The sequence below is a fragment of the Pristis pectinata genome, chromosome 5, assembly GCF_009764475.1.
Source record: "Pristis pectinata isolate sPriPec2 chromosome 5, sPriPec2.1.pri, whole genome shotgun sequence".
Classification (NCBI taxonomy): Eukaryota; Metazoa; Chordata; class Chondrichthyes; order Rhinopristiformes; family Pristidae; genus Pristis; species Pristis pectinata.
This window is the reverse complement of record NC_067409.1, coordinates 100003436-100031260: the sequence shown is the minus strand read 5'-3', so window position 1 is coordinate 100031260 and position 27825 is coordinate 100003436. Positions and strand designations below refer to the sequence as shown.

At 40.6% G+C, this 27825-nt stretch overlaps 1 protein-coding gene and 1 long non-coding RNA gene across 5 annotated transcripts in view; one reads left to right on the top strand and one right to left on the bottom strand.

The window, feature by feature from the left end:
- cpne4b (copine IVb) overlaps positions 1–27825 on the top strand; it is a 256642-nt gene that overhangs the window by 227674 nt on the left and 1143 nt on the right. For all 3 annotated transcript variants that reach the window (XM_052015660.1, XM_052015661.1, XM_052015659.1), the window contains 8 exons: positions 6914–7012; positions 7145–7231; positions 11190–11249; positions 14650–14783; positions 16810–16864; positions 18998–19049; positions 19183–19316; positions 22136–22372. In XM_052015660.1, the coding sequence (XP_051871620.1) occupies positions 6914–7012; positions 7145–7231; positions 11190–11249; positions 14650–14783; positions 16810–16864; positions 18998–19049; positions 19183–19316; positions 22136–22372 (858 nt within the window). The remainder of the gene's footprint in view (positions 1–6913; positions 7013–7144; positions 7232–11189; positions 11250–14649; positions 14784–16809; positions 16865–18997; positions 19050–19182; positions 19317–22135; positions 22373–27825) is intronic.
- LOC127570282 (uncharacterized) overlaps positions 19176–27825 on the bottom strand; it is a 50835-nt gene continuing 42185 nt past the window's right edge. For both annotated transcript variants that reach the window (XR_007956326.1, XR_007956327.1), the window contains one exon: positions 19176–19281. This is a non-coding gene — a long non-coding RNA (uncharacterized LOC127570282). The remainder of the gene's footprint in view (positions 19282–27825) is intronic.

Genomic DNA, 27825 nt, shown 5'->3' with positions numbered 1-27825 from the left:
AATCCAATGGGTAGAGCAGATATCTCTCACTTCCCTCCCAGCCCCTTGAATGGACCTCTGGATGATATTGCAGACCATATCCTGGTGACACAGTTGGCTCCATCTACATATTTAAATCAAAGACCCCACTAACTTGTTGAGGGTGGGCTGTTGGCCAACTCTAAAGAGCAAGTGAGTATGGTGAGAGGGTGGGGATGGGGGGGATCTAGGATCAGTCATGGCAAGTGATTCCACAATTTTACCAATCCTTCCTCTAGCTGCTAATTGGGAGTGGGCAAGAGCGGTGGTTAAAATCTGGACAAATAATTCCAGTGAATGGGGCAATAGTCCTCAACAGTTTAGAAAGTCAGTGAGTTTGGGATTTGCAGAAATCTAATGCACAGATGTTGCCTCTGGCAAGGAGGATGATCTTCTTGATTTACTTATCTATAAAATATTCAACTGGCTGTTAGACTCACATCTGCAATAAGCTGTAAACAGAAAATGGTTGAAGTCTTCCCTCCAGGTCTAAAATGCTCCAGGTTTTAGTAACTAATTCCCATTTTCTTTAAGGGAAGTGAAGCATATTTGTACCTGAAAAAGGGTATGGTAAAGACAGCTATTTTTCTTTGGAGGTGGTGCAGGGAGGACTTGAGGTTTCCTGGAATGAGTTGGGTATTCCATTGAGGAGAGATGAGTAAGGCTGACCTATTCCCACTGTAAGTTAGAAAAACGAAAGGTGGCCACATTAACGTATAAAATGTGAAGAGGATTGACATTTTAGCAGAGTGGAAAGATTGGAAAAGCTGGGATTGTTCTCTTTTGAACAAAGGAGGCTGAAGACTGATTAATTAATCTTTAAAATAATAAGAGGCCTAGATAAGGTGTATAGCCAGGACCTATTTCCCTTGACAGAAGAGTTGTTAACCAGTGATTTAAAGTAATTAGAAGAGAGGAGCTGAGGAAAAAGTGTTTCACCAGAGGGTGATGAGGCCTGGAAACGACTGTCTGAAAGAGCGGTGAAGGGAGTAGCCATTACTGAATTTTAAAAATTACAGGAAGGAGCACTTTTTAAGCCTCAGCGTGCATGGCTTTGGATTGAAACTAGGAAAGTGGGATGTTGCTGAGTGGCTCTTCTCGTGTGGATATGATGGGCCAGGTGGTTTATGCGCTAAGAGAAGCAAGGTTACACCTTTACTTAGTCTGAGGGGAGAAAATCAATCATTGAAAGGGCAGATGGTATAAATGGGGATAAGAAAGGGAAAAGGAAGTTTGTCAGAGGAATGTTTTTGGTGAGGTAGGAGATATTTTAACAGAATCTGAAGACCGAGAAATTGTAAGCTAAGGTGTGTAATACCCTAAATCCATAGTTATGTAGTCTGGGAAGGCTTATATTTTCCTTGATAAGCAATGACGAAAAGAGCATCTTATTTTTGTAGCTAGAGTTCTAGAATAGAAATGGTAGTCTTGACGACTATCTTCTCTCTGCAGCCAAGATTTGATAGGAATGGTGTGGTGCAAACTGTAAAAGGACAGCATATTGTCAATCTTTCCTCTTCCCTCTCAGTCCTGATTCAGGGTCTCAATCTAAAAAGCTGACTTACAGCTCTTACCTCCACAGATGCTGCTTGACCCATTGTGTTCTTCCAGCATTCCGTTTATTGTCCCAGATTCCAGTCTCTTTTGTCTCCATTGTAGTACTAGTTACACTCCAAATACATGAACAAAGTCTTGACAGGTTAAGATGGAGTAAGTAAAGGGAAAGTATTCCCATATAGTGGAGCAGACAAGAACCAGAAGGTGACCTGAGGAAATATCTCTTTTACTCACTGAATAGTTAAGATCTGGACTGCTGCCCAACAGTTTGTGCACAATATTCAACTGTAGCCTTCAAATATTTGAAAGTTTAAAAAAAAATCAGGTCTATGGGAAAAGAGCAGGATTACAAGACTGGCTGGATTGCTAAACAAAAAGCTGGTACAGATTCAGTGGGCCGAATGACCTCCTGCAATGATTCTATGATTTCTGTTGTTATGTGTGAGGGACTAGTGAGAGTGTTACAGTTTACTGCAGCTTCAGATTCTTTAACATCTGCTCTTTGCGAATTATAGTGACACACATTTGTGTAAATAAAATGTGATGATGCAAGTATCTTGAGATGGCAAGCTTGTTGACAGTGCTGGATTTCTAATCATTTCTGATAGAATATAAAGGTTTCTCTGCTAATGAAATCAAGAGATTATTTCATAACCCATTACTGTTTATTGTCCTTTTACATAATAATCGTCCTTACCTCCTTCAAGTGAACCTGGATCACTGGTAACTAAGCAACATTTTATCAAGGGATATGAAACCATAACCTCACACCACATTTCCTGCCCCATGTCAACAAACCAGGACTGTGACATCTCCACAGTGGGCCACACCACCCTGCACATCAATCTTCTCCTCAGAGGTTACAACAGTGTTGCAAACTCAACAAACTGAACAGCTCTAGCTACATCAGCATGAAGTGCATTCTTCACAGTGAGCACCATTACTGAACTAAACAAACACATGTAAAACATGCACAAAATAAAATTATGTTGACAATAAACATAAAAAGAACATACACATGCACAGAATAAAAACCCACATAACACACACATATGCAAAAGTAACATATGTGCAGACAATAGAGACATATAAAAAACAATGTACATGCAGTTTTAAAAATTGCATACAACACATACATGCAAAGCTTACATAGATACAATCAAGACACACAATCAGCACTCAAGGAATATACAAGAACACACAATAACAACGTACAATTATTCAAATTGACACAATTACTCAATGCACAATGAAAATATATGTAAATATGCATGCATAATCACTCAGACACAATAAACACATCAACATATTGATACATGTAAAATTAACACACATACACAAGCCACACATGTAATCACACGCGGATAATGCAAATGAAGGAATTGCAATATATTCCATCTCAGAAAGGGGAGTGGCTTGGAGGGTATCTTGAATACTGCATTGTTCCCATAGATCTGCTGCATTATGCTAGGCAATAAAGTTTGTAGATTTTGGTAAATATTGTTAGAGATGTCTTGTTGCTGTGCAAGTTGAAGTTGGCGAGAATTGCAGCTACAATGTACTGGTGGCAGAGTGAGTGAACATTCAATGTGGTAGATGGGTACCAGTCAGTCAGGTTGCCTTGTACCGGATGATATCAAACTTTCTTATTGTTGAAGCTGCAATTTCCAAATGGAAAAAGAAACAGAGGCAGAATTCTTCATCACTTTTAACAAGAGGGTGGACAAATATATCAGTTAATTCACTTTTTTTAAAATTACAAGGAAGGAGCAGTGAGATGAGTTTAATAATGTGTGATGAGGATTCCTTCACAATAACACATTGGAGTGTGTATTAGTATAAATGGGCAGTTGATGGTCAGCACAGTGTGCTGTATCTATTACTCAATGACCTGAACATGCACAACTCCAGCACTGCAGGTGAGGAGGGATTCGAAAATCTTTTAGGTATGCTTGTTTACATATGGCATGCTTACCTTCATCAGTCTGCACTGAATATAAAAGTTGGGAAGCCGTGTTGCAGCTGTATAAAACTTTGGTTAGGCCACATGTGATAGAGAGCCTAGTGTTGTGACAACTTTTCCCACAGTGTCAGCAAAAGAGCTGGTCATTGACTTCAGGAAGGGAGGCGGTACACATGCACCTGTCTACATCAACTGTGCTGAGGTCAAGAGGGCTGAGAGTTTCAATTTCCTAGGAGTGAACATGACCAATAGCCTGTCCTGGTCCAACCACATAGACGCCACAGCCAAGAAAGCTCACCAGTGCCTCTACTACCTCAGGAGACTAAAGAAATTTGGCATGTCTCCTTTGACACTCACCAACTTTTATCAATGCACCATAGAAAGCATCCTATCTGGATGCATCACAGCTTGGTATGGCAACTGCTCTGCCCGGGACCACAAGAAACTGCAGAGAGTTGTGGACACAGCTCAGCACATCACAGAAACCAGTCTCTCCTCCATGGGCTCTGTCTATACTTCTCGCTGCCTTAGTAAAGCAGCGAACATAATCAAAGACCCCACCCACATAGAACATTCTCTCTTCTTCCCCCCTTCCATCGGACTGAAGATATAAAAGCCTGAAAGCACGTACCACCAGGCACAAGAACAGCTTCTATCCCACTGTTATAAGACTATTGAACAGTTCCCTAGTACGGTAAGATGGACTCTTGACCTCACAATCTACCTTGTTATGACCTTGCACCTTATTGTCTACTTGCACTGCACTTCCTCTGGAGCTGTGACACTTTACTCTGCATTATGTTATTGTTTTACCTTGTGCTACCTCGATACACTGTGTAATGAATTGATCTGTATGAACGGTACGCAAGACACGTTTTTCACTGTACCTCAGTACAAGTGACAATAATAAACCAATTCCAATTCCTACCAATTCAGTGTGGAGTACTGTGTGCAGTTCTGGTTGCCACACTATGGGAAGAATATGGAGGCTTTGCTCAAGGTGCAAAAGAGGTTCACCAGGATGTTGCCTGGATTGGAGTGTACTAGCTATAAGGAGAAGTGGGCAAACTTGGATTGTTTTCTCTGGAGTATTTCAGGCTGAGACGTGACTTGATTGAAATATAAAATTATGTGAGGCATAGATAGGGTAGATAGCCAGAATCTTTTTCCCAGGGTGGAAATGTCAAATACTAGAGGACATGGGTTTAAGGTGAGGGGAGGGGCAGGGGGCGTTTAGAGAAGATTTACAAGGCAAGTTTTTTTACACAGAGAGTAGTTGCTGCCTGGAATGAGCTGCCAGGGCTAGTGGTGGAAGCAGATACGATACCCGTGTTTAAGAAGCACTTAGACAGACACGTGAACAGGTAGGGAATGGAGGGATATGGACCACGTGCAGGCACAATGGGGTTAGTTTAGATTGGTATCATAGTCAGTGCAGACATGGTGGAACAAAAGGCCTGTTCCTTTGCTGTCATGTTGTACATTTGAAATCCATCTTGTGGGAATTTGAGTAAGTAACAGTAGTTGGTGATAGATCGTCTTGGAGAAAGTTATTATGCTGAATCACTTGGAGTCAACACTGATTTTATGCCACTTGTCTATCCATAGTGTTTGCTTGCTTGTATGCTCTTGCTTGACTACATTACAAACCAATCCGGTCTCTGTCTTATCTGGGTGAGATTCTCCATCATGATCAAAGCCAAGCCCTCTGAATAATCTTGTAAAAGCCTTTGCGTAAATTGGCCTACTGTTACCACATTCAATGCTTAGAAGTAAACAATAAAGTTTAATTTATGGGAAATGTGCAAACCCACCTTATTGTCCCATTGTCAATACTGAAGTATCATTACTTAATCTGTTGTAATGCAATGGGTGTTTCGTTCATGAATAATGGACCATCCAGCAATTCGAGAAATCCTAGATATTCAATATAAGTGGTCAATAAGGTCTGCTGATTGATTCCAAGTAACTGACAAGTTCTGCTGCTTAATGACTAGGGTCTATAATTTCCTTGATTCCTTAAGAGGACAGTTTCAGTACCTCATCTGAAACCCAGCAGTTACCACCAGTACAGTGCTCCGTTGGTATTGCACTGGAGTGCCAGCCTGTATTTTGCTCTTGGGTCTTTGGGGTAATGAGAATATAAATAAGGTTATGCCATCTTTCTTGCAACATGTCTATAATAATGGGCAGTAGTCAATACAGGAATTATGGTTTTCCATTTGAAGTAAATATGTATACATTTTAACAATTAGCTGTAAATTAAGTCTTTGCTGCCACTCTCTCACAAGCAAATTCTTCCCTTTCTATTCCAAACCATAAAGCCATCCCTTCTCCTCTCTGAACAAAATTCAGAGGGATAGTGTGCCCTGTTTAACATCTCCCTCACTTGTCTCCATTTCCTCTTTAAAAGAGAAATCAAAATTTGTCTCCAGTGGTGGTGCCCCAACCTGGTGATGTTGGACTGGCTGCCTATTATGCACGGAAAGAGAGTTAGAAGAGTTAAGAGTCAGGAGAGACAACCAAAGGGCCTGCCAATCCCACACCATGAGTTTTGCAGCTCTGCATGAAGCAAATTTCTAGCCCTAGAGTTTTCTGTTACACTTTCAGTTTGTAGTGGGTCATTTCTGTTATTACCTTACCAATTCAACCTGGCATTCTTCATTCTTCTTCCATTTAATGTTTGGGAATGTCCTAGCGGCACACTCTCACTTTTCAGTCAGTGGGTTGTGGTTTCAAGGAATCAAAATGATCTGCTCTTTTCCTTCCTCACCACACTGGGAACTCTGAACTGGGAGCCTCTTTAGTCAAGGGGAAAATCTTACTGCAAATCACCAACTTCGTTCTGTTCTCTTTGTACTTACCTACAGCTCCATTAGAGTAATACAGAGTTGCTTTTTTATCTGAATTAAGCATATTTAAGTTGAATTTTTGCTGCATTTAACCATATAACCATTTAACCAGCTTCTATCCCACTGTGATAAGACTATTGAACGGTTCCCTTATACGATGAGATGGACTCTGACCTCACAATCTACCTTGTTGTGACCTTGCACCTTATTGTCTACCTGCACTGCACTTTCTCTGTAGCTGTGACATTTTACTCTATACTGTTATTGTTTTTACCTGTTCTACCTCAATGCACTCTGTACTAACTTAATGTAACTGCACTGTGTAATGAATTGACCTATAGGATTGGTATGCAAGACAAGTTTTTCACTGTACCTCAGTACAAGTGACAATAATAAACCAATACCGATAAACCAATGTTTAAATTAAGCTGCTACAGAAATGTGCTTAATGATTCTGGACTAAATGGATTCATCTTTATCCCTTAGCTCAAAATAAAACTATACATTTGTTTTTGTCTTTCAGTTAATAGTGTGGGATTGGGATTCTAATGGTAAACACGACTTTATTGGAGAGTTCACATCAACCTTTGTAGAGATGCGAGGCGCAATGGATGGCCGACAGGTATAGAGTGCGCCTTTTACATTTGGACCTTGCACACTTGCTCTGTAATATAGGTTCATTTGCCTTCACTGATAAATGTAATTGATGTAATTATATGCACATGGCTTTTGTGTCTGATTTCTTTGGTTGCAGGTTCAGTGGGAGTGCATCAATCACAAGTACAAAATGAAGAAGAAAAACTACAAGAATTCTGGCATTGTTATCCTCAATCTCTGTAAAGTGAGCACCTTTACTCTTTCCTCTGGCTATATGTAGACACTAACAGTTATGCAAATCTGAAGCACGACAAACTTAATGCTTTCATAGAAAAACCAACAGGCTACAAGAATGGAGGCTGTTTCCTCTGTGTAGAGAGTTTAGAATCATCAGTCAAAGTCTCTAAGAGGTTGCCATTTTAGGACTGGGATGATGAAAAATGCCATTATCCAGAGTGCTGTAAATCTGCACAATTCTCTATTCCAGAGGGTTGTGAATCTTGGTCATTATATTGAAGATTTGGTAGATTTTTGATCATGTAGGAAACCAAGACTTATGGGTGGAAAAGTGGAGCTGATGTAGTTTCAGTCATCAACTTCTTAAATTACTGAGTAAGTTTGATGGGTCATATGGTCTAATCCACCACTTTATTTTTATATATTCCCATTAAATATTGAGGTGTTACAAAATTATTCCCTAACCAGTTTATCTGCTGCTGAAATCTTCATCGATGCCTGCTATCCCTAGACGTGGTCATTCCAGTACAGTCCTAGCTGCCCTCATTTATTCTGTATTCCATTAACTTGAGACCATTTATAGCTCTACCATTCATGTCCTAACTCTAAACAAGCCCCATTCACCCTCCACTCCCGTGATCAGTGACCTGCATTGGCACTTGGTTAAGCAACATCTTGCTTTAAAATACTCATCCTGGTTTTAAAATCTCTCCGTGGCCTTATCCCTCCCTGCGTCTGTAACTTTTTCCAGCCTCATGGCTCTCCACTTCTCCAATTCTGGCCACCTGAATGTGCCTCTACATTGGGAAAGCACTAACCTCTGGAATTCTCTCTACTACTCTTTCCTTCTCTAACAAGTTTCTTAAACCTTCACTCTGTCCGTCGCAACAGCCAGGACCTCCTGGTGGCCACCCACTTCAATTCCACATCCCACTCCCATATTGACATGTCTATCCATGGGCTCCCATACTGCCATGTTGAGGCCAGATGCAGGCTGGAGGAACAACACCTCATATTCCGCCTTGGGAGTCTCCAACCTGATGGCCTCAGCATCAATTTCTCTAACTTCCGGTAACCCCCCCCCCCCCACTCCTTTGTCTCCACCCCCCCCACTCCTTTGTCTTCCCTTATTCCTGTGGTTCCCTTCCCCCGCCTTGATGACCTGCCCATCTCCTCTCCTCCCCTCCCCCATCCTTTATTCCATGGTCCACTGCCCTCTCCTACTGGATTCCTCCTTCTTCAGCCCTTTGCCTCTTCTACCTATCAGGTCTCAGCTTATTACATCTTCTCCCCCCTCCCCCACCCACCAACCTTCCCCCTCTCACCTGGACTCGCCTATCACCTGAAACCTATAAACTGCCTGCGTGCGCTCCTACCCCTCCCCCCACCTTCTTATTCTGGCTGCTGCCCTCTTCCTTTCCAGTCCTGATGAAGGGTCTCGGCCCGAAATGTCGACTGTTTATTTCCCTCCATAGATGCTGCCTGACCTGCTGAGTTCCTCCAGCACTTTTTTTTGTGCATTGCTCCAGATTCCAGCACCTGCAGAATTTTTTGTGTCTCTCTTTCTTAAACCTTTCCTCTGCTTCCTTTTGATCATCCTCCCTAATGTCTCCTTGTAAGGCTGTGTGTCTATTTTTGATTAGTACTCTTCTATTGATGTACTTTGCTTCATTAAGAGTACTTATATTTATAAAGTTGTTGCTCAGGTAAAAGAATTTATATCACTTCAAGTTTTTATTGTTGTGAGAGGAATGAGCCAATTTCTAGCATGCAAACATAATTAATGATATGGTGGCACTTCTTGTCAGTAATGGTTGCTGCAAACATCCCACATATCAACATAGGAACTGATGGATTCCATTTAGCCCTTTGCAAACTATTCCACTATTAGCTTCAGGCTGATCCATATCTATGTATATTAATGTAATCACCAACCTCCAAGCCATTAACCTTGCCTAACCCCTTGCCTGAGATCTTTGGACATTAACAGTATGCGAGAGCAAAGTAGAGAATCACTATAATCTTTCCAAGTGGCAAGGTAGGTGTGAGGTGCCATATGGCCTTGTCCTCTTATTTATTATTTTCTTATGTTCTAACAAAAATTCTATCAACCTTAGTGCCTAGAGCAGAAGGTCCCAGATTTCCACTTTGCCTGCATGAGGAGAAAAAGATTCCTGATTTTCCTCTTAAATTGTCCCTCTAATTTTAAGATTTAGCTCCTCTTGCATTTGGTTCACCAACCAAAAGTAAATGGTTTCTCTGCAAGTACCTTGCTGAAATCTTTTAACGTTGTAAACTCTCAGGTAGAATACTCTTCACTCTTCTTCACATGAAAGAATACGAGTCAACTAGTGTGCCATGTGACAGAATGTTGTTACATTAAAACATTCTTCCTGACACTTGAGTGTGCTGATAAAAAAAGGTAATGTAGTCACTTACAGCACATGCAGAAATTGCCCTTAGAGTTCATGCTGCCCTGAGTGAAATCAGATGTGATGTCGCACGTTGGTGTAAAAATCCACAGTGATGTATGGAAATTGACTGAGAATTATTCAGTGCCATGAACAGTGACTGAATCTACTGAATATAATGGCCAGAGTCACAAATTTTGTAAGTAAATGTCAGGCAGCAGACTTGGATTCCTGCTGCTGTAATGATGCCATTGATGATCCATTATGCCCACGGGGTGTGCTAGTTTCACAGGAAAACTGTGAGTGCTGAATTCAAGGAACACACAGAAACCTTACAAATTCCCTTTTTAAAAATGGCTCTAGAAATGTTTTTGAGAAACTTTACTGGGACTTGAGACATAATAAACATGCTATCTCTTTGCCTTAATATGAAAACAAATGCTCATTATCAGAGGTTTTGGTAGAGTAGATGCCAAGAGGCTGTTTCCTCGGGCTAGAGTACCTAGAACTTGGGCGTAGTCTCTGAATAAGAGTTCGTCTAAGATTGAGGGAAAATGTCCCAGTGAACTTAATTAATCTTTGGAATCCTTTATCATAGGATGGAATGGATGGTCAGTTGTTGAGCATATTCAAATCTAAGACTGTTGGGTTTTCAGACATGAAGAGAATCGGATTATGGAGATAGGGTTGGAGAGTGTTCATGAGCCATTGAATCAGCCATGATCTCAATGAATGGTGGAGCAAGCTGAGGGAGCAATATGGCCTGCTCCAGCACTTCCTCTTTATGTTCTTGTGATATGTTAAGTACCAAAGCAAAATCAAAGAATAATACAGCACAAAATGAGGCCATTCAGCCCATATAATTTGTGCTGCCTCTATCAAGGAACATTTTAGTTTATTCTAATTTTTTGCACTTTATACTCTTGCAGGTTTTTATTTCCTTCAAGTATTTATCCAGTTCCCTTAGCCAGTCATTTACTCTCTATCACCTTCCTGGCTCAGCATGAAATTATGTTTGGTTACACTACTGATTGTTTTATCAGGACCATTGTTCAAAGAAATTGTCCCTTCATATTACTGCCTGCCATATGTTGTTCTCTACGCACTCAGGATGTGATATACAATTTCTATTAATTACTTTGAAATAATAAGTAGGATTTAGTCCAAAATGTTTTTACTTTCTTATTCTTCAATTGAATTCTGCAAATTGCTATTATTAAAATCTAAATAAAACCAGGCTCCACATCCCAGTGGTTATCTTGTATATCAGTGGTTTATCTTGTTGAATTAGATTCAGGAGCACTCGCAAGGGGAGATAGCAGGGAAAGATCCACAACTTCCCACCCCTGAAATAATCAGCAATCACATTAAGAATGGACAGATGTGAGTGTTCATCTATAATGTGCAAATTTAACAAGCCCCCTCAAAACCAGTCAATTTTAAGTTTCTGAAATGAATTGCAAGTCTTTTTAACACTACAGTTGTTTAGAATAAAGGAAGTCTGAATGAAGACTCTGAAAGCTGAATGTAATTAAAGCTCTTTCTAACCTACAGATTCACAAGATGCACTCTTTCCTTGATTATATCATGGGAGGATGTCAGATTCAGTTTACAGTAAGTGACTCTTCATTACAGACTTTAATCAAAATTAAAATCCAGCTCTGCCCCATCTTGCTATAACTGCAAAAGCACTCTAGTGGGCAAGAATGCCTGAGTGGTAAGTGCTTTGAGGAAAAACCTGATTTATTTATAAAAGCACAATTTACTTCATCAAGTGGGTTTCAGCTGTCTTTGCTCCCCGCCTGTGCCTCTGCCCATGTGCATTGGATGAAGTACTTGCCAAGAGGCTCAGTGGCGTTAAATGGGGAAAGATGAGCAAGACGGGATGGAAAACTAAAGTTGACCTCTGCTTCACTGCTCTGCATCCTCTGGTTGATAGAGGTATTCAGTGACAAGATCATCTGTTGCATGGACTATGAAATATCTCCAAGGGATACAAACAAAACACTTTCCTCTGATGAGGAAGTTAATAATCAGAGGTAGTTGATTTTATATTACTAAACTGTTCAACTGGAATACAATTGAGTGGCACAGTTAGTAGAGACACTGCCTCACAACGCCAGATACCCAGATGCAATCATGACCTTGGGCAATGTCTGTGTGAAGTTTGCACGTTCTCCCTGTGACTGCATGTGTTTCCTCTGGGTGATCCGGTTTCCTCCCACGTGTCAAAGATGTGCAGGTCATTAGGTTAATTTGCCACTGTAAGTTGTGTATGTGAGTGGTTGACTCTGGGGTTAGTCGATGAGAATGGGGAGAATAAAAAATGGGATTAATGTAGGATTGGTGTAAATGGTTGTTTGATGGTTGGCACGGAATTGGAGGGCAGAGGGGCCTGTTTCCATGTTGTATCTCTCTCCAACTCCAAATTGATAAAACAATGAGTGGAGAAATATCGGAGTCTGATTATTTACAAGTTTTACCCACAAGCGTGGGAAGTGATGGTATTTAGAATTCGGTTCAGCTCTTTCTTTGAAATCGATTTTAAAAAAAGAAATTCCTCAGCCGTACACAAGCAGTGTTTCTGGTTGGGTGAACGGCAGGTTCCTGATGCGAAGTAGATTTTTACAAGCCAGTTTATTGGCTTCAGGGATTTTGTTGAGGCTAGTTGAAGCATCCAAAACCAATGTTTCCTTTGAGATGATTTACAGACAGGTAAACTGTAGCTGTGACTTACAAACTAAATCTGACATACCTGACAGGAAAGTTCCAAGATTCTATCATTCACCATAGTCTGTGTTTCAATCTGGACAAAATGTCAAAGGATGGTTCCACTCGTTGCCTTGATAGCACGTCACTGCTTTCCTCCCTCTCTCCCTCATGGTGAGCGAGGGATAGGCCAGCTAATTACAGGCTGGTGACAGTGGCAGGGAAATCATTAACAGGTTTAAAGGGAGGATTAAGTTGCACTTGGAGAGGAAGGAATTAATCAGAGAAAGCCAGCATGGCTTTGTTAAGGGGAGATCCTGTCTGACTAATTTGCCGACTTTTTTGCTGACTTCAGTAAGGTCTTTGACAAGGTAAATTGTGGGAGACTGGTTAGAGTCCAGGGGATACCAGGCAGTTTGGCAAATAAGATCTGAAATTGGCTTGGTGATAGGAGACAATGGGTGATGGTCATAGGTTATTTTTGTGACTGTAAGCCTGTATGACTGGTGTTGGTGCTGGGACCACTGCTGTTTGTTATTTACATCAATGTTTTGGATGAAAATATAAGAGGTACAATTACAAGGTTACAGATGACACAAAAATTGATGGTGGTGTTGATGGTGAGGAGGATAGTCATCAATTCCAGGACTATATTTGATCAGTTGATAAAATGGGCACAGCAATGACAGATGGAATTTAATCCAGAACAATGTGAGGTGATGCATCTTGGGAGGGCTAATAAGGTTAGGATATACACAATAAATGGCAGGACTCTCGTAAGTACTGGGATACAGAGAGACCTTGGTATATGTGTCCAAGGATCCCTGAAGGCAACAGCACAAGTAGATAGTGATTAAGAAGGTATACGAGATATCTGCCTTAACTATCCGGGGCAAAGAATATAAGGGCAAGGAGGTTATGGTACAACTATATAAAACACTAGTTAGGTGTACAGTTCTGGGGTCAACACACTATGGGAAGGATGTGATTACATTGGAGAAGGTGCAGAGGGTATCCACCAAGATTTTGCCTGGGATGGAGTGTTTCAGCCGTGAGGTATGATTGTTGGACTGGGTTTCGTTTCCTTGGAGCAGCAAAGGCTGAGGGAGGACCTGATTGAGGTATACAAATTAATGAGGGGTATTTTTAGGGTAGTTTGTGAGAAACTTCTCCCTTCAGCAGAGGTGTCTATAACCTGAGGGCATAAGTTTATGGTATGGGGTGAGAAACTCAAAGGGGAAAGTTTTTTGTCATCCAGAGGTTGGTTGAAATCAGGACAGCACTGCTTGAGGGGTGGTGGAGGCAGGTACTCCCAGAACATTTAAGAAGTATTTAGGTGAGCCCATGAACACCATGGCATAGAAGGCACTGGGCCAGGTGTTTATAAGTGGGATTAGTGTAGACAGGTACTTGATGACTGGCATAGACACGTGGCCTGTTTCCTGCTGTGTAACTCACGTACTTTAAGTGAACACACATGCAGGTGTACACAGACACGAATGTGCCATGAACAAGTATGAAAGCACAGGCAAAGACGTACACACAAAGCCACCTGCATTCTTAGTTCTTAAACCTCTCCTTAAATATGTTACTTGCTTCTGAGCTGCTGGTCTCACCACAGGCTGGAATCAGAGATTTTGTACTAAATCTCCTTTCCAACAATGTCTACAATAATGGATATTCCAATTTATGATATTACCAGAGCGCAATTCTTCCCCTGTAGCATTGTGGTATCTCAAGGAACATCCACCATAAAGGCAGAGCCCTATCAATCAATGCAAGATCTCCCACATCAACAGAGAATTATATGGAATTTACAACAAACTGTCAGGCCTTTCAGCCCTATTGGTCCAAGCCAGTGTATGCGGACTCCATGACATCTTCCCGTTCCTCTTAATCTTAACGGTTTGTTCCTCATCTGTTTACCCAGCAGCCCCTAAAGTGCACGCATCCCAACCATTAAATGGAAGAGCAAGTTTCACATTGCCACCATTCCCTGGAAAAAGAAGTTTCTCCTGAATAAGAACTGAAAATACTCAACAGGTCAGGCAGCGTCCATGAAAAGTGTGGTCAATGAACATTCGTCAAGCGTTCAGATGGAAAATCTTCAGCCTGAAATTTTAACTCTGTTTCTTTCTCCACAGACGCTGCTTGAACTACTGAATATTTCTAACATTTGCTTATTTTAAGTTTCCAACATTTATAATATTTTGGCTGTTTGACTTTGTCCTGCATCATTTGATGGGTTTATTAATGATTTGAGTGACAGGCTAATGATGGCTGACTGTGTTTCTTGGTCTTGCAGGTCGCTATAGATTTCACAGCATCCAATGGGGACCCTCGAAACAGCTGCTCCCTGCACTACATCCATCCCTACCAGCCTAATGAATACCTGAAAGCACTGGTGGCCGTGGGGGAGATCTGCCAGGACTATGACAGGTAATAGTGCTGCCAAAAGACCCAAGCTTGAAGCCATTGAGGTAGGGCACTAAGTGACTGGTAATTGCTTTGGCCTTACCCACCAGGTCAAAACTAATCCTATCCGGCTTCCTAAGGACTAGGCAAAAATTGCAAAGTAGGTGTTAAGTAATCATAACAATGGATTTGAACAGGAATTTCACCTCCATTTACAGTTTCTACAAAGGATTTGAGGTTTAAAGTAGTTGCTTCAGTGAGAAAGCATCTGGCAAGCCTTTACTTCTGAGCGACAGAGCACTCAGCAGAGTGCTATGCATGTCATGTTATTCTGGTGCCTGGATGTCACTTTTCACAATGAATTTTCCTACCAAGAAAAATTGGAAAACAGAATATCTTTTATATAGGCAGAGATTAATAAATGTTGGTGTATGGAGGGATCTTCTGTGGAAGTTCATGAAAGGCAGAAACTAAGCATAAAGAACAGCAAGCAATTGAGAACACAAATGGAATGCTGACCTTTATTACAAGTGGTTTGGAACACAATTGTGAGGAAGTTTTGCAGCAATTTACAGATCTTTGATGAGTCTTGATATGGAGTACCAAGTGCAGTTTCACTCTCCTTACTTCGGGACTGTTTGCCTTGGAGACCGTGCAGTGTAGATTCACTAACTGATTCCTGGGTGGAGTAGTTGTCCTGTAAGGAGAAACTGAATTGGAGGGAACTATATTCCTTTCTTCATGGGCTGCATGCCTAAACTTTATGCAGTAGGATGGCAGAAACAAATAAGGCTGTCCTTGCTTAGTAACTTATGTAATGTATTTCAACATAACAGAACATAAACACATTGCAATTGTCAAGCAAAATTTAACCGAGAGACTCATAAAGTGATATAAGCAAAAATGACCACAAGCTTTGTTCAAAGGGAAAGCTTAGAAGGGCTGTCTTAAGAGAAAGATGGAGAGAAGTTTATAGGGAATTCCAGAGGTTAGGTGATTGGAGGTTGAAGTCATGCAAAAGGACCAATTAAATTGAAAGATGGTTTACAAAATTAGAGAACAGCAATCTCAAGCACTTGAGATTATGGAGATAGGGAGGAATGGGACCATGGAAGAACTTGCAGACGGCGAGAATTTATTGCACAGCCACATCTGGGATATCATTTACAAGCATTTAAACTAAAAAAAAGTGCCACAAAGCCAAATTTATGCCCCCAGTATTCCATGGAAATGACAATTCTGTTGACATGATTTTCAACATTATTTCATGTCTTTATCTTTGATACATTTTTATCCACGTTCCTACTGAATATTTTAAATACTGAAAAGAGTGAATCTGCTAGTCAATTCTCAGGCTCCCTTCGAACATGGTTCCAGTGATCACCCAACCTAATATCAATTCTAATAAAAGATCTGTGCTGAATTCCAGTGCAATACTGAGGAAGTACTGACCTGTCAGAGGTGCTTTCAATTGGTCATTAAGTAGCTCTATTGAAAGGAGTGCAGGGGAATTCTCCCAGTGTCCTGGCTGATATTTATCCTTCAACTAACACGTACAACATTGATCTAGCCATTATCATATTGCTATTTGTGAGAACTTGTTGTGCACAAATTGGCTGTCCTGTTTCAAAATTACAATATTGACAACAAAGCTATCTCTTTCAATGTGAGGTTGTAAAAGTGTTGTACAAATGCAAGTCTCTTGTCAATTCTGTTTTTGATGAACATTTATTAATTAGGTGCAAGATTATTGATGTTGAATGGCGCAGTGATTCATGATTGATTTCCAATCACAACTTCTGGTAGCTATTATACCTTGTGATACTTATACCACTAAAGGAAGAAGCAATTCAGACATATTGATTCTTTGACTATTGACTGGTCTAAAGGGCTGATTAATGCACTAGTTCTTTATTCATTCTTTCTCCTCCCCATGAAAAGATCATTCCGTGCACAGCAGCATATTTTAAAAAGATTATAAATTGGTGACGTTGCCAGCAGTGTTTCCTATTAAAACCAGAGTTAATGGGTTTTTTTAATGTTATTTCAGTGACAAAATGTTCCCAGCTTTTGGATTTGGAGCAAGAATACCACCTGATTTTAAAGTGAGTACCATCAAGAACCCTTTGAGATCTTTGCGTTTCTCTAGTTCTGGTCTATTATCATCCCCAAACCATTCTATATTATGGAATATGCTTTTCTTACCAAAATGCTTTGTGCCAGCCTGAATGGTGTGAAGATGTGATTAATGTTTCAGAAAAATTAAATCAGAGGCTCCTATTAACTGCTTATACATTTATCCCCAATCATTAGAATAAATTTCCAAGATAGAGTGAATTGTGATGACTTAGCATTTTTAGCACAACTTACCAGCAATGAATCTCCAGGCAAGTATTTTTTCCACTGGACATAAGGCTGGTTGCAAGGAAATCTCCCTGATTAGATAACAACATTGCTTATCAGATGTAATGGGAACCTGTGAACTGTTGATCCTCTTATGCAATTCTCTTTGGTGCTCAACTTTGACTCATAATTACTGAGAATCACTGAACAGGCTGCCAGTGCATCTTCTAGTGAAGATGATTGTAAAATATCCCATGGCACTAATTTGGAGAAGGGGAGTTATCTCCAGTAACCTGGTCAATATATTTCCCTCAACCAATTTCAGTTAAACAATTACAACTTGCTGTTTGTTGGAGCAAATTTTATGGCACGTTTTCTACATTTCAACTACCTGGGTAGTCATAAGATTGCTAAATATAAGTGTGAATCTTTTGTTTAAATTTTGCTTAAATTATTTGTATTATCTTCTGGCTTGATCCAAATGCTCAGATCTTCTTCAAGATGACAGATATGATTGCAAGTGGTAATTGCATCAATTCTACACTATAGCAAAAATAAGGAGGGCTTAACATTGTAATTAAATCTGATTTACAGGAAGATGCAATCTCTGCTGAACAAAGATACAGAATGAAGTGTTTGTTTATAATCCTCAGAGGTCTGATGGAGGGTTGTGAGAATGAAATGAAGACTGCGGAGGCCTAAGCTTTTTTTGTGCTTTTATGTGAACCTTGCTGTTATATAACCTCTAGGAATGAGAATCACGGTTACCAAGGCAGAAGCTATAGGACTTATTTTTTTCAACTGTGAACTGAATTCAACCACTTAGCTGACTTCACTCTTGTGGGGCCCTTCCTGAACCCCCAGTATCAATGCACAATTCCTGCACGCCAGCAGGCATCCAGGAGGCACTAGATTTTTAAGTAGAATCCACTTCAAATTCTTTTTCAGACAGGGAGTGGAACAGCAGCTTATTAACGAAACCCAGGAATTAAAGCACTCTTAAGTAATCTTCTTACTGCACCAGCTGAGTTTATAACTCATTCCCTACTCGCAATCAAAATCAATAAGGAGTAAAAGTCAAGGACCTATTGCAGATATTTTGATTGCAAGTTCTGTTCCAAAACAAAATATTGTAAATCCATATCTCACCTTTAACTTTCCCCTGTTTTTTTTTATCTGGGTTTCTAACTAACATACACGATAAGAGATCTACCAGGATACAATAAGATTTTATTTTCTGGTGGCACTACAAAAAGTCATTAATGGTGAACGAGAAAAGGATGAATTGCATTTTCACAATGGCTTTCATGGCTTCAAGACATCCCGAAGGCCTTCATATCCTATGAAGTACTTTTACGCTAGGAAATATAGCAACCAATTTGTACATAGCAACACCCCACAAATAACAATGTGGTAATAACCAGATAATTTGTTTTAATAATTTAGTGAGAATCAACTATTATATATGACATCAGTGAAAATGTCTCTACCTTTATTTAAAATTGTACCTTGGGATCTTTTACCTACAACCAAGAGAGCAGATGTAGCCCTGGCTTAACAAAATATAGCACTTCCAATTTTACAGTGATAATGGATTGAGGGATAAAATTGGCTGGCACAGTAAAGGGAGTTTTCTAGTAATCTGACAGTGATATGTTCAGGTCAGTAATGATGTGCAATTTGGAGGTGCACTTGCAAGCAATGGTGCTCCAATGCAGCTAATGCTCTTGTCCTAGGCAGTTGAAGACGTGTTTGAAGAGGTGCTGGAGAATACATTTTTCGATCAAAATGTGTAGCAGCTAGTAAAGATTTAATATGAAATATTTCACAATAATTTAAATTTTATTCAGCAACATTCTTACATTTTGTTTTTCCTCTCAATTAATGGCTTCCAGGTCTCCCATGACTTTGCAATCAACTTTAATGAGGACAATCCAGAATGCGCAGGTAAATCCCAACAGGAGAATCTTCTCATTACTCAGAAACGTCTTTCGTAGCTTTGCTAGTTCTTGCAATGACCTGATGCAATAAATAGCTTTGCTAGATGCTCATTATTTTTCATAATTATATTTTTTCCAAGGTATACAGGGAGTTGTTGAAGCCTATCAGAAGTGCCTTCCAAAAATCCAGCTTTATGGACCAACAAACATTGCTCCAATTATCCAGAAGGTGGCCAGCTCTGCCTCAGAGGAAATGCACACAAAAGAGGCAACAGTGAGTGATCATCATGGATGGAATAAGGTCCCAAATGGTTACAGTAGATGAGAATGTAGAGTTGTGATTACAATCAGATCAGCCATGAACATTAAAAGGTAGAGCAAGCTCAATAGGCTGAGTGGTCCACTCCTGCTCCTAACTCATAAATTATTTTGTTCACTACAAAAAGCAACCTTCCCTAAGAGTACCCAACATTTTCCCTGCAGGATCCCACATGCTTTATAAACCACTCTCTCCAAATGCCCTCTCAAGGATTCATGTGCCGTACAGCTGAGTCCCCTGTTCCTGCACAGATTTATGCGCATGTACACCAGGTCTCTCTGTTCTTACACTCTTTTCAGAACTGTACCATGAAACTTATTTTGTTACTCTTCATTCTCTCTGCAAAAATACATTACTTTGCATTTCTCTGTGTTATATTTCACTTGTTACTTTTTTGCCTATTCTGCTATCTATGTTCTACTGGAGACGGGACAATATCTATCTTAGCAAATGAAACTGGCAGGTGATGAAAGTGCCAGTTGGGCAATACTTCTGTAAATTTCAAGATGGTTATGGAAAGGGATAAGGTTGGTCCTCAAGTTAGGATCTTGAATTGGGGAAAAGCTCATTTCAATAGTGGAACAGCAGACCTGGCGAAAGTAGACTGAGAGCAGATGTTTGTGGGTAAAATAACAGCTGACAAGTGGAAGTCTTTTAAAAGAGAGTTAGTGAGAGTTCAGGGCCAGTGTGTTCTGGTATGAGTGAAAGACAAAGATGGGAAGGTTAGGGAACCTCAGGTGACAAAAAGGTATTGAAGGTCTGATCTGATCTTTAAAAAAAAGGAAACATATGGCAGGTGCAGGCAACTAGGATCAAGGGAGTCTCCTGAGGAAAACAGCGTGTTAGGAGAAAACTTAAGAAAGGAATTTGGAGGGCAAAAAGGGGCCATGAAATATCCTTGGCAAGTAATATTCCCAGGTCATTCTATAAATATATCAGGAGCAAGAGGGAGCCAGGAAAAGAACGAGTCCTCTTAGGGACCAAAAGGGTAATCTACGTGTGGAGGCAACAATCTGGGTGAGATCCTAAATTAATTTGTCATCTATATTCACCAAGGAGAAGGACATCTTATATGTTAGTGAGTTCTGGGAGGGGTATGTGGATAATCTGGAGCAGGTCAGTATTAAGGAGGAGGAGGAGGAGGTGTTAGATGTCATGGGACGCATAAGGATTGATATGCACCAGGGGCAGATGAGGTTTCTCCTAGGTTGCTATAAGACTCAAGGGCAGGGATAGCTGGGGTCCTGACAAAGACTTTTGTTAGCCACAGGCGAATAAGTTAGCTATCATTATGAACTGTATTTCCCATCTTCAAATATCCTCGGAGGTGAACCACTGCAGTCTCCCTGGTGAAGGTATTTCCGTAACACCACTGAGTAGGGGGATGTGGGATTTAGGCACAACAATAGTGAAGGAAGAGTGATATTATTTTCCAGATCAGGATGGTGTGTGACCTGGAGGGAACCTGCGGGTGTTAGTGCTCCCAATCCAATTGTGCCCATGATTTCCAAGGTGGTAGAGATCACAGGTTTGGGAGATGATTTCACAGAATCCTTAAGTTAATGTGGGGCATTTTGTATGTGGTACACACTGCAGCCACAATGTTCCAATAGGAGTGAATTGGATGCCATTCATTTGATTTATGCAGGATAAAACCAATGAACATGAAAAAAACATAAGAAATAGAAGCAGTGCAAGTCCATTTGACTCTGTGTTTGCTCTGTCATTTAGTAAGATCATGGTTAAGCTTTTCCCTCAGCACTAACATGCTCAAACAAATCTCAGCTGTGAATCACCACAATGTTTAACCATCCACGGCCCTCTGAGGTGCAGAATTACAAAGATTTACAACCATTTGGGTGAAGAAATTTGTCCTCATCTCATTCTTAAATGTCTAACCTCTTATTCTAGGATTGTGATCACTCTTTCTGGACTCTCTAGTGAGAGAAAACATCCTTCTGGCATCTCCTCGTTAAAGTCCCTTAAAAGAATTCATTCCTAGCCTGGTTAATTAGATCAAGTATACTCAAGTCTAATTCTCAAGCCCAAGTGTCAGTCTTGTCACTTTTCATTACAGTCCATCCAAGGCAACTATCCTGTGTTAGGCAAGCAGATCCTATCATCAAAAAAAAGGTGGGACAGAAGCAGATTAAAACCATTTGTCTTATTTTAACTGCCCTGTCTCTTCACTTAATACACTTTCCACCAGGTGAATGGGGGATGGGAATGGATATGTGAATTAAAACTGAGGTCAATATTATTGCAGTGCTTTTGATCTTCATATAATTATGTCAGTTTATAAAATATACATAATGTTTTGGCAATCAGATAAAGGGGAACGTTCTCAACCCATATTAAATTAGCTTAATTTGACAGTTTAAAAGAACAGCTGGAACTGTAAAGAATTTGGAAGGAATCACTTGTACATTGAAGGGAAGATTTCCCTGGGTGTTGAGCAAAAGGGAAATATCATTCATTTTCTTTACAAACAGCTGGATGATTTTAGTGAATAAGAAACACATTAATTTCTACATAAAATGTTGCAACAGAGAATCAATTTTTTTTAATGCTGTGAATTGTTGAGGTCTGGAATACATTGTCTAAAAAGATGGTGGGAGTAGATTCATTAGAAACTTTCAACAGTAGATTGATCCTTATGTGACATTGGGACTAATTGGACAAGAGACAGCTCAGGCATGGTAGATGGAATGGTCTCCGGTTGTGATGTAACATTCTATGACTATGATTCTAAATCTGTTTCTTTTGTTGAACAGCAATACTTTATCCTGCTGATACTGACAGATGGAGTGATTACAGACATGGCTGACACCAGAGATGCCATTGTCCATGCCTCTCACCTACCCATGTCAGTGATCATAGTGGGAGTTGGGAATGCTGACTTCAGTGACATGCAGATGCTGGATGGGGACGATGGCATTCTCCGATCCCCAAAGGGAGAACCAGTTTTACGAGACATCGTTCAATTTGTGCCATTCAGGAACTTCAAGCATGTAAGTAAAAAGTGGAGCCCCACAACTGGGGGAGGCATCCACGTGTTAGCAAATAATGTTGCGTTATGTTTTTGCATTAGGGAGAAAAAATTCTGCATTCCTGTAGCTATTTTCAATTCAACCTCAAAGTGCTCCACAGCCAATAAAATATCTCTGCAGTGCAGATATTGCTGGAGTGTATGACACATGGCAGCCAATTTACACAGAGTAAGGCTCCTACAAGCACCATTGTGATATTGACTGGATCATCTGTCTTTAATGCTATTGATTAGGGGATAAATATTGGCCAGGATTCAGGGGACAGCCCCCTGCTCTTCATGGAACCTTTTTACATCCACTTCAGAAAACCCTTCTGCAGTATCACATTGAAATGTTAGCTTAGGTTTTTGATCTTAGAAGTTGTTCTTGAATCATAACCTTCAGAAAACAGAAGCAAGAGTGATGTGGATTTCAGATGAGGCATTAACAGTGATATAGTGCAGGAAAATTGGTGGTGGTTTCGATTTATTAACTTTATAATTGATTTACAAATAATTGAAGATAAGGATTAAGATTGCTCTGTGTATTCAGGAAAAATCTGTGGGCATTAATCAAGGGATATGTGAACAAGGCAAGAAAGTGGCATAAAGCGTTCTCCAGCTAATTCTTATGTTGTAGTAATGAAGTAATAAGTAATGAAGGAGATGTAAACTACTTAAGAAAAGCATTTTAACAAAGATCACCTTTCAAATATAACACCTGATATTCCCAGCAGCTTTAAATTGTGGCCCCAAACTTTTAAGTGCTGTTGTGCAGCTAGTCCTTATCAAATAAAACCCACAAATAATGGAATTAAAACAGAAGATGTTGGAGCCACTCAGCAAGTCAGGCAGCAATTGTAGAGACAGAAGCAGGATTAACATTTCAAGTTGATTTTTTTTTCAGAACCATTAAAGTGAGTAAGTAAGATCTGTAAGAACAGTATACAAGACAAGTTTTTCACTGTACCTCGGTACAAGTGACAATAATAAACCAATACCAATAGAGAGAATTGTGTGTGTGTGTTTTGTTTTGGAGGGGAGGGGCAGATGGTTGGAGAGAACAGAGGGAATGTCAGAGACCAAGAGAATCCAATGACACATATGTTGTTATTGCAGTCCAAGAGAAAGTAGTGAAAGCTTGTTAATCATTGCTGATCAATCTGGAGGAGGTGTAAATAGAACACTGAGGACAGAGGAGAGAAAACAAAACATTGCTGGAACTGTAAGATATCTAACACAGCCATTGCTGGTAATCTGAAATAAAAAATGAACACTAGAAAGACTCAACAGGGCAACATTGATGAAGAGAGAAAAACAAAATTAATGCTTATAGGCTGATTACATTGCATTAAACTTGGCCAGTTCTGACATAAACAGGAAAGGCTGATTATCTGAAATTGTTGAATTGAAATAATGAGTCCCAAGTACAGCAATGTGCTCAGACAGAAGATGAGATGCTTTCCCTCCAGCTTTTATTGGGCTTCAATGGAGCAGTGTAAGAGGCCAAGGACAAAGAGATCAGAATGGGAGTGGGATGGAAAAATAAAGTGACACGCTACTTTAAACTCAGGGTCACCCTTGCAGGCAGAATGGAGGTATTCTGAAAAGCAAACCTTATCTGTATTTAGTTTCTCCAATGCAAAATTATGAGCACAATACAGTGCAAATGTACAATACAGTGCAATACATTGCTGCTTCACCTGGAAGGAGTGCTTGGATGTGTGAGAAGGGAAAAGAGCAATGTTGTATCTCCTGTTGTTGTTTGGGAAGTGCCTTGAGAAGAGGAATGATTGGTGGTGAAGATAGGGGAGAGAGCTGGCCCTTCAGAATGTTTCCTATCAACAGTATTTTGTGTTTTTGTGTGTGTGTGTGTGTGTGATATGAGGAATCCTATAAAAAGGTCACAAATCTTTACACGGGAAGGGTGCTCATTTACAAAAGAAATTGATTGCTGCTTTAAGGAAGCTCTAGATGCCCTGTTGGAAGCTACTAGATATAAGATAGAAGGAATTTCAATTGGGTTTTTCCTTAGGCCTTCCCTCTGTCATGAGACCAATGGTGCAATTCTTGGGGGAAATGGTACATTATAGTTAAGTTATTGTATTTGTAATCCTGATGCCTAAACTAATGATATGTTGAGTACAATTCCCACCAAGGCATCTGGGAAATTTAGATTAACTCCAGAAGATATAAATCAGTAACAGTACATACAGTCTTACTGAAAAGACTCCGTATTTTGCCAACTCTCCTGTAGGAAGAGAAAGAAATCTCCCCCCTTCCCCCCCCCCCCCATTCCTTTTCTGACCACTTTGTTGAGGGCATTCGTGGTTGACAATGATACATGGCAACAAACATACTGACATATCATAGACTGTATGTCACAGGAATAGTGGCAAACTGGGAATTCTGATCAATGAATTGCTACACAAAACAACATTGAGTTGTGAGAAAAATGTCTTAGTTATAGCCACCCCTTGTTTAATCAAAAAATGAACATAGACATTATGACTTAGATATTCACCAAGTTCAAATTCCATTCCAGAGTCTTTAGCACAAAGACTTAGACCAACATTCCAAGTTCTGCACTTTTGGAGGTGTCATCTTCCAGATTAGGCATTATACCTAGGCCCTGTTTGCTCTCTGAAGTGGATGTAGAAGATTTTATATTTTGAGGAACAGCAGGCAAGTTATCCCTGGTGTCCGTTCATATTTATCCCTCAATCTTCTTCAAGAATCAATTACCTGGCCATTGTCACATTGCTATTTTGGGGAATTGGCTGTGTACAGTTTGGCTGCTGTGTTTCCTACAGTGCAAGAATGACTACATTTAAAAATACTTCACTAGCTTAGAACACATTGGGTTATCCTGAAATAAATGTAAAGGACACCATAGAAAGTGTTAATCTTTTTTTCATTATTTCTGAAAAACTGTACAGACTAAAACTAAGTGTTCTTGAAGAGGAAATTATAAAGAACCTCACTCCTTTAAATAACATAGAACATAGAACACTACAGCACAGTACAGGCCCTTCAGCCCACATTGTTGTGCCAACATCTTATGCTGATCTAAGATCTATCTAACCCTTCCCTCCCTAAAATAGCCCCCTATTTTTCTATCATTCATGCTGAAGCTATTCAAGAAACATCCTTTTTGGAATAAAAATCCAAATGCAAACCATTTCTATTTTAACAGGAAAGAGGTGGTTGTTGAGAGAATGAATATTCAGTTATCATTAGCATCTTGTTCAGTTCTGAGAGGCTCCAGGGAATTAGTTTGAACTAAGGCCTTTACTCATAGGGATTACCATCATCTTCAGTGCTGGATGTCAACCTTAAACAATCAAAAGTGATTTTAATTTCAGGCTGGTAGCTCAGAAAGTTGATCCATGTAAATTTCAGAAATGTCATTCATTTGGACTGAATGCAAGTTGGATCAATGAGTAAAAGCTGAAGCTAAAGACCCACAGATTAATATCAGCTACACAATTCTTTGCCATATCTAAAATTTCCTTAACCAAATATAAAATGGATTTGATGCATTAAATAAACAATGAGAGCAGAGGCAAGGCATTATTTCATTTTGAAACTATGCCTCCCATCTTTTATATAAACAAGTCCCAACTCTTTGTCAGCTGTGGTCCAATTAGCAGCAGAGTTACCATTAACACAGAGGTTCTGGATTGAAGTCCCAATCCTGTGATTTGAACACACAAATGTAGGCCAGTACTCCAGTGGTGTACTATTGGAATTGGTACCTCTTTGCTAAAAAAAAGACCCATCTACTCTCTTGGCAGAATATAAAAAAATTCCAGTTTTGAAGAAGTGCAGGTGAGCTTTTTTACCTAATGTTCAACACTTAACTACATTTCTGAAACAAAAAGACCTAGATTATTATTGCTTGTGGGAGTTTGCATTGTGCTAACGTGGTGTCCACATCTTCTACTTGATAATACAGATTATTAGTACTTCTGAAAGTATTTGATTGGCTGTAATTTGGAATGTCTTGAGTTGATGTAAAGCACTAAAATGCAAGAGACACAAGAGACTACAGATGCTGGAATATGGAGCAAAAAACAAGCTGCTCGAGGAATTCAGCAGGTCAATTAACATCTATGAATGGATAGTTAACATTTTGGGTCAAGACTCTGCATCAGGACCGAGGGTGTAAAGAAGAGACAGCCAGTATAAAGAGGTGAGCGGAGGGCTGAGGCAGGAGCCGGCAACTGATAGGTGGAACCAGGTGGGAGGGACGGGTGGAGACAGTGACAGAGGCTGGGAGGTGACAAGTGGAGACAACAGAGAGCTGCAGATGATGGAATCTGATAAGAAAGGAAGGTGATAAATGGAACCAGATAAGGGAGGGATAGTGGGCAGATGGGAACATTAGGGGGACCCAGTGGGTAGAGTGAGTGCGTAACAGACAGATGGGGAAGGGGAAAGAAACTGGGTAACGGGGGTATGATTGGAAAGAAGGATGTGTGAGTGAAAGGAGCCTGAGTGAATCAGAAGGAAAGGAACAGAGGGGTTGCAGGTTACCTGAAATTAGTGATTTCAATGTTCATGCCATTTAGTTGGGAGACTACATGGGCAGGATATGAGGTGCAGTTCCTCTAGTTTATGGTTGGCCTCATCCTGTCTGGGAAGGAGGCCAAGGGCAGTTCAAATTGCTTGCAACTGGGAATTCAAGATGGCTATTGCGGACAGAGCGCAGCTGCTCGGCAAAGCGGTTGCTGGACTGTGCTTGATCGCGCCAATGTAGAAGAGGCCTCATAGAGAGCACTGAATGCAATAGGCAAGGTTGGAGGAGGTGCGTGTGAATCTGTGCCTCACCTGGAAGGGCTGTTTGGGTCCCTGGATGGTGGTGAGGGAGGAGCTGTAGGGACAGGTTTGCACCACCTAGGGTTGCAGGGGAAAGTGCCGGGGGACAGGGAGGTACAGGTGAGTCAGGGAGTTATGGGGAGAAAATGGTCCCTGCAGAAAGGAGTGGGGAGAGAAAGTGGTCTGCAACATAATCCCACCCCTTTCTGTTTTCCTTAGGGACCACTCTCTGTGTGACTCCCTGGTTCGTTCATCCCCCCCCCTCCCCTGGCACTTTCCCCCTGTAACCCTAGGTGGTGCAAACCTGTCCCTACACCTCCTCCCTCACCACCACCCAGGGACCCAAACAGCCCTTCCAGGTGAGGCACAGATTCACACGCACCTCCTCCAACCTTGCCTATTGCATTCAGTGCTCTCGATGAGGCCTCCTCTCCATCGGCGAAATCAAGCGCAGACTAGGCGACCACTTTGCCAAACAGCTGCGTGATGTCTGCAACAGCCTTCTTGAATTCCCCTCCCCAACCTCTCACTAACCTGTCTGTCCTCAGCCATCTCCACTGTCAGGGTGAAGTCTAGGGAACTAAGCTAGGGAAACTGCACCTCCCATCCTTTTTT